Source organism: Stylophora pistillata, chromosome 14, assembly GCF_964205215.1.
Source record: "Stylophora pistillata chromosome 14, jaStyPist1.2, whole genome shotgun sequence".
NCBI classification, from domain to species: domain Eukaryota; kingdom Metazoa; phylum Cnidaria; class Anthozoa; order Scleractinia; family Pocilloporidae; genus Stylophora; species Stylophora pistillata.
In genome coordinates this window covers 301,430-317,273 of record NC_142532.1, presented here as the reverse complement: position 1 = coordinate 317,273, position 15,844 = coordinate 301,430, and the positions used below count along the sequence as shown (strand labels likewise).

Genomic DNA, 15,844 nt, shown 5'->3' with positions numbered 1-15,844 from the left:
GCCGCTGGCTACCCTCGCCGGGCTTATTTTTGTTACCCAACATACTGTGCGATCGGCGAACGGGCAGCGATCGTTTCAAGCAGCCAAATTCGAAATTGGAAAGCCTATCGATCTGGAGATATAAGTATCGCTAGTGAAAGATCTGTGGGAGGAATTGTGAATCGAGTGAACGGAAAATGGAACTGCAACATCTCTGCTTTGATTTTCTGGAGGAATCGAGACTGGTGGAAATTTTTTGGCGGAATTATTCGCTTCGGGCGACGGACGCTTCTAAAATAGGTTTCCTGCCTTGTCTTTCTTTTAGCAGTTGAACACCAACATAGCGCTAACTCGCCGAAAACGCTTCAAAATGGCCTGAGACGCTCGGAATCAACAGAGAAAACAACAAGGCAATAAGGTGAGCCCATTTTATTTCAAAACAAGATATTTTTTTCTCTCTTTTAAGGCAAACCGATAACATCCCATATAAACCTTTATAAATATAAAACGTTACGCAACACGGTAAGAGTCACGTCCGCTTTTCTAGTAGTGAGCTTGGGTTGCCTGTGAGTAGAGCGGTTATTACAGACGCCCTGGTGCCGTCGGTGGCGCGCAGCCAATGATGAAACATCAAGATAAGCGCGAACGTAGTGGAAGAGCCCGGGATGAAACCAAATTGACCTGGATCAATATGAGATAGCACCACGGGCTTCAGAGCTTTCTCGATAACAAAGCTCTCGGCGATCTTTGACATGGTTTATGTAAGTGAGATTGGCCGTAGATCTTTGTTAAAGTCCGAGACAATTGGCGCTTTGGGTAACGGTGGAACATCGGCCAGTTTCCATACACGAGGTATACTGACTTCAGAGAAAGAGGCGTTCAAGATGTCAGCAATGGGCACTGCCAAGATATCAGCATATTCCTTAAGGACCCAGTTTGAAATGTCATCTGGGCCACTCGCCCGAGAAGTGCTGACCTCGCGAAGCTTCCTCGTGACAGATTGCTTGGTAACCACAATCGGATTATCATCATCTGCTGACACCTGTGCGCCAACTGCCAATGGCGAGTAGTCTTTCATTACGCTAACAAACGCCTGGTTAATTTTTTCAGCCAAAACTGCATCTTTATATACAAGATCTTTGTGGAGCTTGGATTTCAGATCGCGCTCAGTGGATTTAGTGGACCCACAAAGCTGTTTCACTTCTTTCCACCAATTACGAGGCCTGGAAGCATGCAGGCCATCAACCTTGTTCTCGTAATAGACCCTCTGACAGCGCTTGCGCTCTCGATTCACTTAAGATCTTAAATAGGTACTGGTTCGCGGATGCGAATGCCTTCTGACGACGGGCAGTTAGTTGTTTGAGATGTACAGACAACCAAGGCTGGTCAGTTTCATACACCTTTGTAGAACGCCCAGGCATGATCGTGTTCAGCCCAAGGTTAATAATGTCAGTGAGAGTTCTAAGCTTAAGTTCACATGACAGATCAGGTGAGAGAAGATCAGACCAAGGCACTTGAAGAAAAAATCTGCCCACACTTGCTCTTTTACTGGTATAGAAAAAACTGAGGAGCCAAAACTGAGGAGCCAAATTTTATGCAGCCAAACGGCGCAATGCAATGTTCTAGATACTATGCTATAGATACTTGCATTTCATAGTACTACAATCTTTTTCATTTTCAGGAACATTTTCCTTAGGAATAACTTTATAAAATTAGGTAGGTGTAACTAGAGTTTGTGTCAAGAATATTTTTTTACTGACAACACAAGATGCTACGCACAAGAGCCCAGCCAGTGGCAGAGTGCATACGGATTGTTGAATCATTCGTTCTGTCTTTGATGCTCATGTTGTAGACTTATGGCAGCCTACTTTTAGATTATTCTAACAGTGAAGTGTAAGCTGAATGATGCAGAAAAGTTTACTCACTCAGGTAATTTAAGTCTTGTAAATTAAGTGTGTAGAAGTGTTTAGGTCTTCTCGCACGAATTGTTCATGTTATTGTCACTTTTAAGACTCAGACACCCATTTCTCTGCAGTCGGGTATTCTGTAGCATATTTCCTTTCCATTTTTGGCTCCACAAAGGTATGTTTTGATCAAGTTTGGAATAAAAAAAACCATCACCCTTCAAGGGACAGGATGCCATTTTGAATCTGTCCAAGTAGTTCGGCATACTCTTGCCTTTGTACCACCCCCCAAATATACATACACCGTGACTTTGAACAGGTAAACTTATTGGAGAGGGGAAGAAAAAGTGTTTAATCCAGGTTTAATGCATTAATTAATGTATAACAAAGTGAGTGAGTGAGTGATTTGTAATTGAAATTTGCCTCCAAATCCTAAACCCATAGCATGACTTATGTCATACCATGAGGTTAAAATGATGAACCGTAAATTTATCTGTTTACCAGCTGTTTTGCAGAAGAAACATCTGGACAGGTATCACACTCATGTTAGATGTGGATTCTCAAAAATCTGAGGTAAGTGGTGGTGTTCCCACTAAAAGAGATCTGTAGATTACGTTCGATTAAAATGATGAATAATTATACGAATTTAAGTTATTTCAAAATGCTTTTGCTCTAGAGCAGCCCACAACAAAGTCTATATGATTGTACATCTAACATATCAAATAACCTTACTACTCAATATGTTCATGAATTTATTATAGCAACTTAATGAACATCTGAGAACAAACAAACTTCAACTTGATGACAAAGGAGCTTTAATAGCATAGCACAGGAGGTTTGTACTCTGATAGTTGTAGGTTAACGACATTTAACCCTTTGCACCCCAAAATTAATTTTGGTATTCTCTGCATTCTTCTGTACTTTATTTACAGTATTGACAATCAGGACCTTCTTAATTTGGTGATTATTTCCTTTATTCTTATGCCTTCTATATCTTATTTAACTTAGAAACCAGTTACTCTATCTAAGGGGTTAAAGAGTTAAAACATAATATTTTATTGCTTTGTAAATAAAATCTTAAAACGTTGATTATGTACACAAACTGTGGTTGAGAATGAAATTCCAGTTAAGAGAAAAGATGCAGCAGCATGGGATTAGTAGAGTGTTACTTGTTACCAGTTATATCATCCCTTTAATTTTGAGTTTTATCTTCAGAAAGTAAGGAATAATTAACAACATAAGTTGTGTTGATTCCTCTCTTTGAGCAGAGTACTTCTTCTGGAGAATTGCTGCCATCAGCTCATGAACTGTCACCAATGGAAGAGTTCTTTGTCATGCCTCAGTTGGAGAAACTGTAAGTTACTAGTTTGTTTGTTAAGGTCCCTATTCTTCCTTCATTTAAATTTAATGCATGAAGTTTGATTCTAATGTGATCACTATTTTGAATTCATGATTTGCAGACCACCATTGTCCCTCGTGTCGGTTTGGATGTTCTCCAGGCAGACTTTGGGCAGATGCTGGATCCTAAGGCTGTGGAGCAGAAGGTAAATGGTTTCAAAAAAGGGTTTAATTCCTTTGGTTTAGTCCACTGTGAATCAGAGCTCAATTGTTTATTCTGTTTTCTGTGTTTACTTTATACAGACAGTAAACATCACAAATCATACAAAGGGAAAAATCACGTGCATGTGGATGAAAGGTGAAAACTTGTACTTTTTACGTCATTAACAATTGTTGTTTGCCCATCTCTAGTTTGAGACCTATAATTTAAATTGCAAATAAATGTTAAATTGTGATTTCTTCTTGTGTTATATTTTGCTCCTTTTTGTCTGATAGACACAACAAGGAATATTTTCTGTTTCCCCAGATGAAGCAGACATCCTCCCTCTAAAGACTGCATCATTCCGAGTGACATTTAGACCAGTAAGTTATTTGATACTGTCAGTAAACACTGTCTATGCTTCTTTCATTCACTTGGACTTGGTTCATTTTTGCCTTTACTGTCTGATTCTGTTTACGGTTCAATTTGTAATTCTAATTTTTTTTTTAATAGAATGCTGCTAATCAGGTTTTTAGTGCTGACCTGGAGTGTTATACATTTTATAAGGTGAGGGATTTATTTCCTGTGCTGGTGTACCTGTTAAGAAGCCTAAATTTTTTCCAAGCTCATAACAACCATTTATTTATTTGTCATGAAATCAAGGTTTCTGATTCAAATTGTTGATTTTGAGATAGCAAACTGCAGTTCTAGTTCAGTACCCATATAACTGATTTTCATTTGATAAATAGAATTTACTCCTTGTTTCCTTTGTACTTGCTTCAAACGCTTCACACTTCAGCAATGGAAGTTATCACTCAGAATGAAGAAATGCATGTCCTTGCTATTACTTTTTATTGCAATTTTCCAGGGGATTATTCCCTTAAATACACAACCCCCTCCCTCTGCTTCTGTTGAGAAGGGGACACCCATGGTGTCACAATCAGAGGCTAGGAATTGTGGTAAAAAATCTTATTCTTTGTCAGGCAATTAACTTGAGAGTTCTGATAGTGTCATTAAGATGTTTTTTGACGTTTAATTCTCTGCCTATCAGGTGAAGTATGCCCTTGATATTGAGTCACACCAATAGTTATTATAATATTATTTGTATTTTGGAACAGAGTATGAGAGATTATCGACTGGTTGAAGTGTCCTCCCTGGTGTCTTTCGCTCAGTGCTACAGGTTTGTGCTGAAATTAACTTTAATAAGTAATTTGAACTGAACTCTGTTTATGGTTAGATTCAACGATACAGGGCTTTAGTTCTGTTTTTGTTTCCATATTCTGTTATTAGCTTAAGTGTTTTGATGTTACATCTAGAATTTTCATTGATGAAACATCAATGAATCCAAGTTCCTTGTTTCACCGAAAAAAATTGATTGGATTTTATTTTTAGGACTCACATTTGCAATGCGGACTGAATCATTTATCCCCAGAAGTCAATGGGATGTACAACAGCTGGTAAGTGATAATTTAGCCATTCACCCCAAAGCTAAAACACACGTTAAAGCTGTTTTTTCAAGCATGGTTTGATATGTTTTCCCAATTGAAGATTCTCAAACTGATTATTCAGGTCAACCTAATTTTAAGAAAACATTTTGCTTGTGTAAATGGGACAAATGCTTCACTACACTACCCTTGTTAGAATAATGCTGTTCCTAAACTAATGGATAGAAACAGTTTTAGTCCACCATAATGTATTACTAGGTGGTGCCAGTATGATTGTATTCTGTTAGTTGACAAAGCATATGATTACTAACTTGCCCCTTTTTTGGAATGTTTAGGTCTTTCCAGCCACTACTGTGGATGGCATGTCCTACAGAACACTGCTGTTGACCAGCAGTGGGCAGAATCCGATCCATTTTGCATTTGATGACAATCTGTTAAGGTAGTTACAAAACAAATTGTAAGATTTTATCTTTATTTTTCTGCCTTGGGTCTGGAACAAGTATGGTTGAAACTAGAGGAGAAATAAGTTATAGCAGTCTGTAAGAAACCAATGGAAGTGGGAACCTTAGCAAAAATTAAATTAAATAATAACTTCTTAGCAATCAAGCATAAGGGCTGTACTGGGAAAGATTCACCTGAGGTTGTGACAGTACAGCCGAGCCCAGCAAAGTGTGTACAAAAATAACAGCGGGCCCATAATTCTTGGTGTGGCTTTAGAGCAAGTGAGGTTAGTCAGTAGTTTAGTGTGTGGCAATCATACCACACTGCTTATTTTGAATTTGCAGGCTTTTGCAAACAAAAATACATGGCTTATGACACAGCAATACATACAATCAAATGCAATTTTTGTCTAGCAAGTGACATTTATTTTGTAACATGTGATATATGAAACTTTGTACTGAGTACTTTACAACTTTGTTTGGGAAATAAGCCTTGTTGGATCAGCAGAGATTCCATCTCTAAAACTCAATAATCAGGTTGTAATCTTAGGACATTTTCGATTGAACCATTACTCTTTGATTTGAATCCATAATGGCATGGTTATCAATTATGAACAGCTCCTTGTTATATTTTGACTAAGATTTACCAATCCATTAGTTACTGCTTTGAAATCAATCTTAATTTAAGTATCTCTGTTGTTTTAATAAGAGTAAAAAGTTCATGTTAAGTGGAAAACCAGGTGATTTGTTATATCTGATTGTAAATTTTTGGGGTTTTACAGGGAACTGTTCATTTCAAACCAACCTGTTTAGGTACAGCATCAACAAGGCTGTTTGAGGTCAAGAACGCTTCCAGGATTGCACTGAGGTGTGTTCAATGTTCTCAACCTTCCTAAGTGTCAAACTAAGGCCACCTTCCCTTTCCCCATCAATTAAAATTTATCATTTTTCCTAGAATGAGGAATCTAGTAATGTCAGTCCCTTTTATCATGAACCCCTGGCTCAGGAGATCTGGGCAACCAGCAACCACTCCCTGTGTACCTGACATAAAATAAATTATCCTTATACATCCTTATCCATAAGAATATTAATGATTACTGATATGTGACGATCAATTCAAAACTTCAATGTCCCCTCCCTCCCTACAGAATAACCATCATCTGAATGGAAGCGGAAGCGGTAGCGGGTTGAACCTTGCATGACTGGGGTGGGTGGGAAATTTGTAGAGATGTGTCCAGTCTCTCCAGCAGAATACAAGTGTTATATCCTTAAATATCAATGTATTTAAGGTAAATACTTCACTAGGTTTTATAGCTTGGCCAATGTGTAGAAAGCCATGGTCACTGTTTTTTTCTTGAGAAAAAAATGGGCACATTTGAACTCTTTTTTTTTTTCCCTTCTCAGGAATTTGAAGAAACCAGTTATCAAAAGTTCAAATGTCAGGGGTTGGGGGGGGGAAAGGGGCAGAGATGCTGAAGCTTTGAATTGATTGATGCAGTACTGTAATATGATGTAATTGTAATGTCAACAAACCTTATTTTACCCATCAGGTTTGCATGGAAAACCCTGGACCTCACTTAAAAAGTCTTAGCATTGATCCCTCTAAAGGAATCATTCTACCCAATGAAACTCAGGTGGGCATTTTAAGTGTACTGCAAATTTTTTTCTAAATTGTTAATTGTCGTTTAGGATCCCCTGTAAATTGTTACATGGTCTCTAGTAAAACAAAACATTTTTGATGGTATACTGGTCTTAAATACACGTCAGTTATTCTCATAAATTATATCTTCAATCAGGTTTTACATATTTGATAGAATTAATTGTTACACTGTCATAAGCCCTGTGTTGTAAATAACTCCTTATTATCTTACATTATAGGCTCACACCATCAGCTTTAACTCTCGTAAAGAAGAAAAATAGGTGATTAAGACAAAACTCACTGTCAAAGGATTGCAGGCGGATGCCCAGCAACAGTAAGGATTGTCATTTTCCTATCACAAGTTAATTTAATTATAATGCAACCATTCATTTTTTAAGGTAATTATTTGTTGCATGTGAATCTATGTATTACCAACTGAAGGGACTCGATTGCATTGTTCTCTATTTGCAATATTTGTCAACTGAATATTTCTCTGTATATTCTTCTTGTATCTGCACTTGTGTTTATTAATTCTTTTGACAACTGCTCACTGGTATGTGATCTTTATTTAAAATGTATTTTGTGCGTATTCTTTTATTTCAGGTATCATTTACTCCACAGAATCCTGGTTTATACTCAGTGGATTATCTGGGAGTTATAGCTCTTGGAGCTACCAATTGTTCAGTTATAAAATGCACTGGAATAGGTAAAGGTAGTGATATGTTTGTGCTTTCATAGGCTCTAACAGCTCATAAACTCAGAAGACTAGTATAAAATGATTAAATAAATTATATATTCAGAGAAATGTTATCATTTGATGTTTATCATAAGAATGTGTTTAATTTATTTTAGGGTGACTTGAAAGGCTTTATAAGGTAGTCCATGCATAGAAAAAAGTTGAGATGGCAAAAATTACATTTGCCTAAAAGTGATGGAGTCTCTAATTGGCCACAGAATTGTTTATAATGGGGTTGAGGTTCTGAGAGCCCAGTGTCATAGACCTGAGTACCCCTCCACTCTTTCTTCAGTCAACAGTAATCTCACATCAATCATGGACATTGTGAACCACACTTGCTCTCTAATCAAGGAAGTTCCTGTTGAAAAATGTTCAAATTTTTCTTAATTTCAATCTGTTCTTTAGGGCCTGAAGTTGGTCTTGACTCTGACTATCTTGATATGGGAGTTGCAGAATCTAGCAAGTTTTCAGCTAAAAGTTTCAAGGTTGTTAACAATTCAGATGTTCCTGCAGCTTTTCAGGTCAAACACTTCTGGATTTATACTCTCAATATTTAACAATTATCCGTGAAAGGTAAATAATTGTTTTGGTGTAATTGTTCAGTTACTTCCAAAAGAAATTGGTTATCTCCTTCAGGAACATTACTTCATTTTCCCTTGGTGCAAGGTCAGCTCCTTTGAGCACTTAATCATGTTTAACTTAGTGTTTTCTATGATATCTGGGAGATTAACAAGTTCCATGATAAGGGAATGACATCACCATAAGACTAGTACTAGAGAAAAAAGATCAAGTCCAATTTGATAATTAGTTAATTATGAGCAAAAATAACCAAAAAAATATTCACTGAGTCCCTGTTGCCTTTGAAATCTTTTGAAAATCTGGTAATCTATCTGGTGCTTATTATGTAAGCATAATTGCTATGGATAAAGGTCACTTATCTTAAGAAATTCCCATGTTTACAAAGTTTAACAGATGCTTCCACCTTCAGAATGCAAAAAAAAATGAGCTCATGTCTTTTGTTAGATGGTTTTTCCCTCCGACCTGTTTTTCCCCTCTGGCTAAGTCCATTGGAGGGAGATCGCTATAGGGCTATTTATAATTGTAATTGACAGATAAACTACAGGTCTCGTTTTCCGACTGGTGTCATATTCTTCAGAATGGCAGTGTTATGGAAAAGAAATTGTTTTAGATAATAACTTGATATCAACAGATAAACCTTTAGCTTAAACACTTAATTGTTTGTTCTTATGTAATAATTTTTGCTTTTGTTAGTTCATGATTGATTGTAGTCAAAGTGTCTTCAAGCTGGAATCAACTTGTGGTCTGTTACCTGGCAAGGGTTCCCAGGGCATAATTGTACGCTTTTCTCCAACAAATCCAATTACTACAGGAGACTAACTTGTCTTGTGCAAAACCAGGTCAGTGTTAGTATTAAACTGGTAATATTTTCTGTTAGTTTAAACTGTAATCTTCCTAAAAAAATTTTGTATTCATCTGATTTTTTCAGGATCCATTGTTTGTTGATTTGTTTGGGACTTGTCATACAGAACAAGTGAAACCAGGTACATTCAATGTCAATGTTGATAATCCACACCATCTTTAATACCCATGGTGAGTACCCAACTAAGACAGAATTTTTCCTTACAATATCAATACTATCAAGCAGAAAAGCAGGGGAATGTTAGTTGATCCACAACTAAATTATCAGTAGTAACATAATAAGAACTGTATGGCAGGCAGTAAAGAGAATTACTAAAACTAGATATTGGAAATGGAATGGTTAATGTTTGAACAATTGCAATTGACTTTGAATTAATTCAAATGAGCATGAAACTCAGTCTTACATTTCTCCATCATATTTACTTTATGATAACAAGTAGGCTTCTGGATGGAGGTACTAGACAATTACCATAATATGTAACATGAAAAAATCAAAGGCTCCTTAGAGCAACCTCATGGTATGAATTTTTGGTGCCCTTGACGTAACCTGCGATGTGGCTTTCTTTGGAAAGTTTTTTTGATCGTGGGCAACACGTGCTGGCCCAATTATTGTGTTTGTACTTTGTAAGCGTTTTGATGGAGAAAAATTGTCGTAAATTGTGAATGTGTGAAGAATTAGTTAAGATACCAGCAGCTACAAGATAAAATCAACGAAGTTTGGTGTTAACCAATTTGCAGTAAGCTTAAGCTCACTTCATATTTGCGGTGTTTAGGTCTTCACACACAAATTTACAAGGAAATATGCAGCAGCAAGAGGGGAGAATTAACCTTCAGATCTTGAGAGTTAAAGTTTTTAAGATATTTAGGCTTCGTTTCTGTTCAGAAGAGTTCATACACGATTTACTCAGTTGATAAAATAAAATAAAAGACAATTCTGTGTTTCTAAAGATTTGTACATTGTACAAGTGGAAGAACAATAGGACACGTAGTCCCCTACTAGGTTCATCCACCTAAACCCAACCCACCCATCCCACCCCGGGGAAGGACATCCATCACACAGTAATCTCGAGCGTGGGAAATTACCGTCTCCTACCCCTCCTGCAGGAGATGGGACCTCCATTAATTTTATTTGTCCCTATCTGAGAAGACTAGAATATCTAACCACTTCTTGATGTTATAGAAGGGAAGCATAATTCTTCTCAATTATTTTAAGACCTTGAGTGTTGGTCCGGCCGTGGCTTGAACCCTCGACCTCCCACACAACTGTCCAGCGCTCTATCCATTGAGCTAACTGGGAGGCGGTCAGTGTAAGTGGCACCAAGCTTTTGTAACCATCCGGTCAGTCTTAAAAGATCGATATGATGATGATTTGTTGACAGAAATATTAATAATGGCTCTATCTTTTTCCTTTAAGGAAGCCGGGGAGTTTACAGTGAAATTACATGATGTACTTGAAGCCCACAAAGCAGTCATGAATTATAAGTTGTCAATGGATGAAGAAAAAAATTCAATTTCTAGGCAAGTAATTCATGGCAGTCTCCATATAGACTCCCTGTTACCCAGTCTCCATATAGACTCCCTGTTACCCATTCTCCCTGTGTACCCTGTGTACCCTGTGTACCCTGTGTACCCATGTGTACCCTGTGTACCCTGTGTACCCATGTGTACCCTGTGTACCCTGTGTACCCTGTGTACCCATGTGTACCCTGTGTACCCTGTGTACCTGTGTACCCATGTGTACCCTGTGTACCCATGTGTGTACCCATGTGTACCCTGTGTACCCATGTGTGTACCCATGTGTACCCTGTGTACCCATGTGTACCCTGTGTACCCTGTGTACCCATGTGTACCCTGTGTACCCATGTGTGTACCCATGTGTACCCATGTGTGTACCCATGTGTACCCTGTGTACCCATGTGTGTACCCATGTGTACCCTGTGTACCCATGTGTACCCTGTGTACCCTGTGTACCCATGTGTACCCTGTGAACCCATGTGTACCCTGTGTACCCTGTGTACCCTGTGTACCCATGTGTACCCTGTGTACCCTGTGTACCCATGTGTACCCTGTGTACCCTGTGTACCCTGTGTACCCTGTGTACCCTGTGTACCCATGTGTACCCTGTGTACCCTGTGTACCCATGTGTACCCTGTGTACCCTTTGTACCCATGTGTACCCTGTGTACCCATGTGTACCCTGTGTACCCATGTGTACCCTGTGTACCCATGTGTACCCTGTGTACCCATGTGTACCCTGTGTACCCTGTGTACCCTGTGTACCCATGTGTACCCATGTGTACCCTGTGTACCCATGTGTACCCTGTGTACCCATGTGTACTCTGTGTGTTGACAAATGAATTATGAATAACTTATTATGATTTTATCAGCCCAAGGGGGAAATCCCATATAAAATGGACTGGGATGCTCGTCTGGAATTTTGAAATAAACTCCTAAAGGAGACGAATGTATGCGTGGCCCAACCGTTTTTGGACCCCTAAAGGAGACCATTTCAATATTTAATAACACGAATCGAGTAAATAAAGCCTGGAGCAATTGGCTCTTGAGTAATAGGCTCCTGAAAAAAAGAATTTTTAAATATATTTTTCATCGCGTGCAACCCTAAAAGATACCTTTACGGCTAAATGTAATTCAATTTTTCCCAGAACACTTAAAGTGAGACCATTATCTTGAAATTTACAGCCCTAAGCGAGACAACGAGCATCCCAGTCCTTTTTATATGGGAGTCCCCCCGGGATGATTGGTCGGTCAGTTCAAATTGAACGTTGTGCACGGTTACGTCAAAAAAGCCAACAGAAATTAAACAAATGGTTCCCCAACCATACCACTTCAATTAACTACGCTCTTTTAGAGGTACAAAGGAAGAAATTAAGAGAATAATTTAACGATACTTATGATTTACGTTTTTTTTATTTGTTACAATTTAATTACAGTTGCGAATCATTGTATCCCGAAATGACTTATGACATAACAAAATGTCGAAGTTGGAATGTCGAATTAATATAGTTCAAAATCATGTTTACCCTTGATTAAAAACCAGATTAATATAACGCTAACTTTTATGAGTGATTTATGGCGGCTAGCTAATGTTTTGTGCGTACTGCAAATCAGTTTCCACTTTATATTCAATCAGATGAAAACACAGGCCACAATGTATGATCAACGAAGTTTATTGTTCTACTAGGCAACTGAGTACTACACAGACAATTAAGGGGCGTGTTGCCCATTGCCCATCATATCCTCGCGCGATTTTGTTGCCTTAAAAGAATATCTTGAATTTCACACAATAAGCCTTTAAAATTATTATTTGGATTCTTAACACTGAAAATTGTTTCAAAAGCAATAGTTTTTTCTAAATATAATGGCGGAAGTCAAGACTGCTCAATGTTTACTATATTTGTATTGTAGATAGTACCATTTGATATGGTATTAGAACAATCAGTCCGAACTCGCTTAGTTATCAAGAACTGAAATGCCATAGTTTATGGCAGCTAGCTAATGGTTTGTGCGTATTGCAAAACTGATACCTATTTTTTTTCAACTTCGTCGTTTCCAAGCCATGTTCATCTTTTCCATCCCTAACCATCGCGGTAATTTAACAGGGATAACTCTGTGAACTCAAGGAACTGCGTTATAGTATGAGAAGGCGTAAAATAAAGAGTTGTAAATACCAGTTTGTTACTGAACTATCAAATGTCTCGAACGGATGGGTGACCAAACTTTTAGCAACCATGTCATGATCATAATAATGACTTATTTTGACGTTGTAAATTACGTTTTGTTTAATCAATTTCTTGTTCTAACTTCCTAAATTCTATTATGTTGGTCCAAGTTCGATTGCATTTTTATGAGAAGCGAATTTGAAAAACAACAATAGCATAATGGTTCTTCATAAAGGAATTTGAAACAGGATGTTGGCGGAGATGACCCCTCATACCATTTTGTCCTTCATTTAGCTTTTTTAGCTTTCAATTGTTCCGGGTAAACAAACAATATGGCGGCGTCAGGCTGCGAGGAGCTTGGATCCGATACGAGTGATTTGAATTGTGGGTAGATCATAACAACAGTTTGATATAACGACAAACGTACTGCATATAACGACAAACGCACTGCATATAAGGACAAACGCTCTGCATATAACGACTAACGCGCTGCATATAACGACAATCGTACTGCATGTAACGAGAAAAGCATAGCAACTAAATAATGAACATTGACATAAGACAGTCCTGGCGTTCCATACCAGGAAACCTGAGACAGACGGTGTAGCTGCATCGGTTAGGCAACCTCGAGACCTCTTAATACCATATGGACCATAGCCATGCTAGTAGTTACACGGCTGGTAAAACGAAAACGAACATCAACAACACTACACGACCTCACAATAATAGTAATAACAATAATAATAATAATCATTATAATAATAATAAAACCAAGTAATGAACGACTTTTTTTTTTGCAGATCCTATCGAGGGTGAACTTGAACATGCTCAGGAACAGACAATTTCCCGAATTTGCTATTGTGGACGGAAGGCAAAATCCAGAAGTGAGCGCTTTTGTGTTTCAAGTGAAAATTCTCGTTGTCCGTGTGTTTCTAACAAAAAGAATTGCCAGGCTCAATGCAAGTGCCGCAACTGCAACAATCGCAGTCAGAATCCCCAGAAGTTGTCATGCCGGTGTGGAGAAAGCAGGGCTAAAGGACGGAAAACAGGTCAAAACTCTTGCATGGATGTAAAAGGTCAGAGGCGAACAAAATGTCCCTGCTACTCCAACGGTAAACCTTGCTCTATCCACTGTTCATGTTTCAACTGTGAAAATAGATATGGAATAAGGGTTACTCACAGCACAGACGATGGTAAGGCCGAGAAAAAGAAGAGAATAACTTCTACACCACCATCATTGAAGAGGCGGCGAACAGCAGATATTCTGGAGGATGAGGGATATAATTTGCAGCCCGGACCATGGACACTCGAAGAGAGCTGTCTTTTAGACTCCGTTGAGTCATTTATTTCGAACACGTGTGTTCTCCCAAGCTACAGAAATATATCAATATTGTATAATTTTGTGAGCAAGAGTCTGCTTGGAAATAATATACAGTTGACTACAGTCACCTCTAAAACAGAGAGGCAAATTCAAGGAAAACTAGAATTTTTAAGAAAAAAAACATTTCGCTCTAAAAAATCTTTACTATGGTATTTCAGTTCTTGATAACCAAGGAAATTCGGACTGATTGTTCTATTACCATATCAAATGGTACTATCTAAAAGACAAATATAGTAAACATCGAGCAGTCGTGACTTCCGCCATTATATTTAGAAAAAACTATTGCTTTTGAAACTATTTTCAGTGTATTAAGAATCCAAATAATTTTAAAGGCTTATTGTGTGAAATTCAAGATATTCTTTTAGGGCAACAAAATCGCGCTAAGATGTGATGGGCAATGGGCAACACACCCCTTAATTGTCTGTGTAGTACTCAGTTGCCTAGTAAAACAAAATCGCCTTTCAGATCACTCAGTCTTTCAGTCAGGTCGAAGCTAGCACAAAGTTTTATCTGCTAACCAATAAACTTCGTTGATCATACATTGTGGCCTGTGTTTCCATCTGATTGAATATAAAGTGGACACTGTTTTGCAATACGCACAAACTATTAGCTAGCTGCCATAAATCACTCATAAAAGTTAGCGTTATATTAAATATAATCTGGTCTTTAATCGAGGGTAAACATAATTTTGAATTGCATGAATTCCACATTCCAACTTCAACATTTTGTTATGTCGTAACTCATTTCGGGATACAATGATTCGCAACTGTAATTAATTTGTAACAAATAAAAAAAACGTAAATCATAAGTATCGTTAAATTATTCTCTTAATTTCTTCCTTTGTACCCCTATATGAACGTAATTAATTGAAGTGGAATGGTTGGGGAACCATTCGTCCAATTTCTGTTGGCTTTTTTGACGTAACCGTGCACAACGTTCAATTTGAACTGACCGACCAATCATCCCGGGGGGACTCCTATATAAAAAGGACTGGGATGCTCGTTGTCTCGCTTAGGACTGTAAATTTCAAGATAATGGTCTCACTTTGGGTGTTCTGGGAAAAAATCGAGTTACATTTAGCTGTAAGGGTATCTTTTATGTTTGCACGCGATGAAAAATATATTTAAAAATCACAGGAGCTTATTACTCAAGAACCAATTGCTCCAGGCTTTATTTACTCGATTCATATCATTAAAGATTGAAATGGTCTCATTTAGGGGTCCAAAACGGTTTGGCCACGCATACATTTCCCTCCTTTAGGATTTTATTTCAAAATTCCAGACGAGCATCCCAGTCCATTTTATATGGGATTTCCCCCCGGGCTAATAAAATCATAATAAGTTATTCATAATTAATTTGTACAAAACGTACAAAACGGGATTGTGTTCGGCCAGAGAGCTTCCATTCATTCCAACTGATGTTTGCCAGGTTTCCTGTATACATAGGATACAGGCTACACTTGGGTATACATGAATATACTTGGGTATACATGAATATACAGGGTATAGAGGGTACACAAGGTACACAGGGTACACGAGGTATACAAGGATATACATGATATACATGGGTACAAAGTGTACACACGGGTAAAAAGGGTACACCGGGTACACAGGGTACACTGGGTACACACGGGTACACAGGGTACACACAGGTACACAGGGTAC

General features: G+C 38.0%; 1 protein-coding gene across 6 annotated transcripts; it reads left to right on the top strand.

Moving 5' to 3' along the window:
* The first annotated feature begins 1,326 nt into the window (after positions 1 to 1,326).
* Positions 1,327 to 10,570, top strand: LOC148716023 (cilia- and flagella-associated protein 65-like). Of its 6 annotated transcripts, XM_088746156.1 has the most exons (19): positions 1,916 to 2,456; positions 2,645 to 2,718; positions 3,152 to 3,237; positions 3,344 to 3,427; positions 3,525 to 3,579; positions 3,748 to 3,803; positions 3,934 to 3,987; positions 4,539 to 4,600; positions 4,813 to 4,877; positions 5,201 to 5,304; positions 6,088 to 6,173; positions 6,856 to 6,939; positions 7,184 to 7,278; positions 7,548 to 7,650; positions 8,086 to 8,253; positions 8,953 to 9,098; positions 9,188 to 9,242; positions 10,334 to 10,427; positions 10,535 to 10,570. In XM_088746156.1, the coding sequence occupies exons 4-9, from the start codon at positions 3,398 to 3,400 to the stop codon at positions 4,835 to 4,837; spliced, it is 282 nt and encodes a 93-aa protein (XP_088602282.1). In that variant the 5' UTR covers positions 1,916 to 2,456; positions 2,645 to 2,718; positions 3,152 to 3,237; positions 3,344 to 3,397; the 3' UTR covers positions 4,838 to 4,877; positions 5,201 to 5,304; positions 6,088 to 6,173; positions 6,856 to 6,939; positions 7,184 to 7,278; positions 7,548 to 7,650; positions 8,086 to 8,253; positions 8,953 to 9,098; positions 9,188 to 9,242; positions 10,334 to 10,427; positions 10,535 to 10,570. The 6 variants fall into 6 exon arrangements, with proteins under 6 accessions (XP_088602285.1, XP_088602284.1, XP_088602286.1 ...); XM_088746157.1 differs by lacking the exons at positions 1,916 to 2,456; positions 2,645 to 2,718 and adding an exon at positions 2,807 to 2,843; XM_088746160.1 differs by lacking the exons at positions 2,645 to 2,718; positions 4,539 to 4,600; positions 4,813 to 4,877; ... (8 more) ...; positions 10,334 to 10,427; positions 10,535 to 10,570 and adding exons at positions 1,542 to 1,908; positions 2,816 to 2,843 and having other exon boundaries at positions 2,388 to 2,456; positions 3,934 to 3,970.
* Positions 10,571 to 15,844: the final 5,274 nt, after the last annotated feature.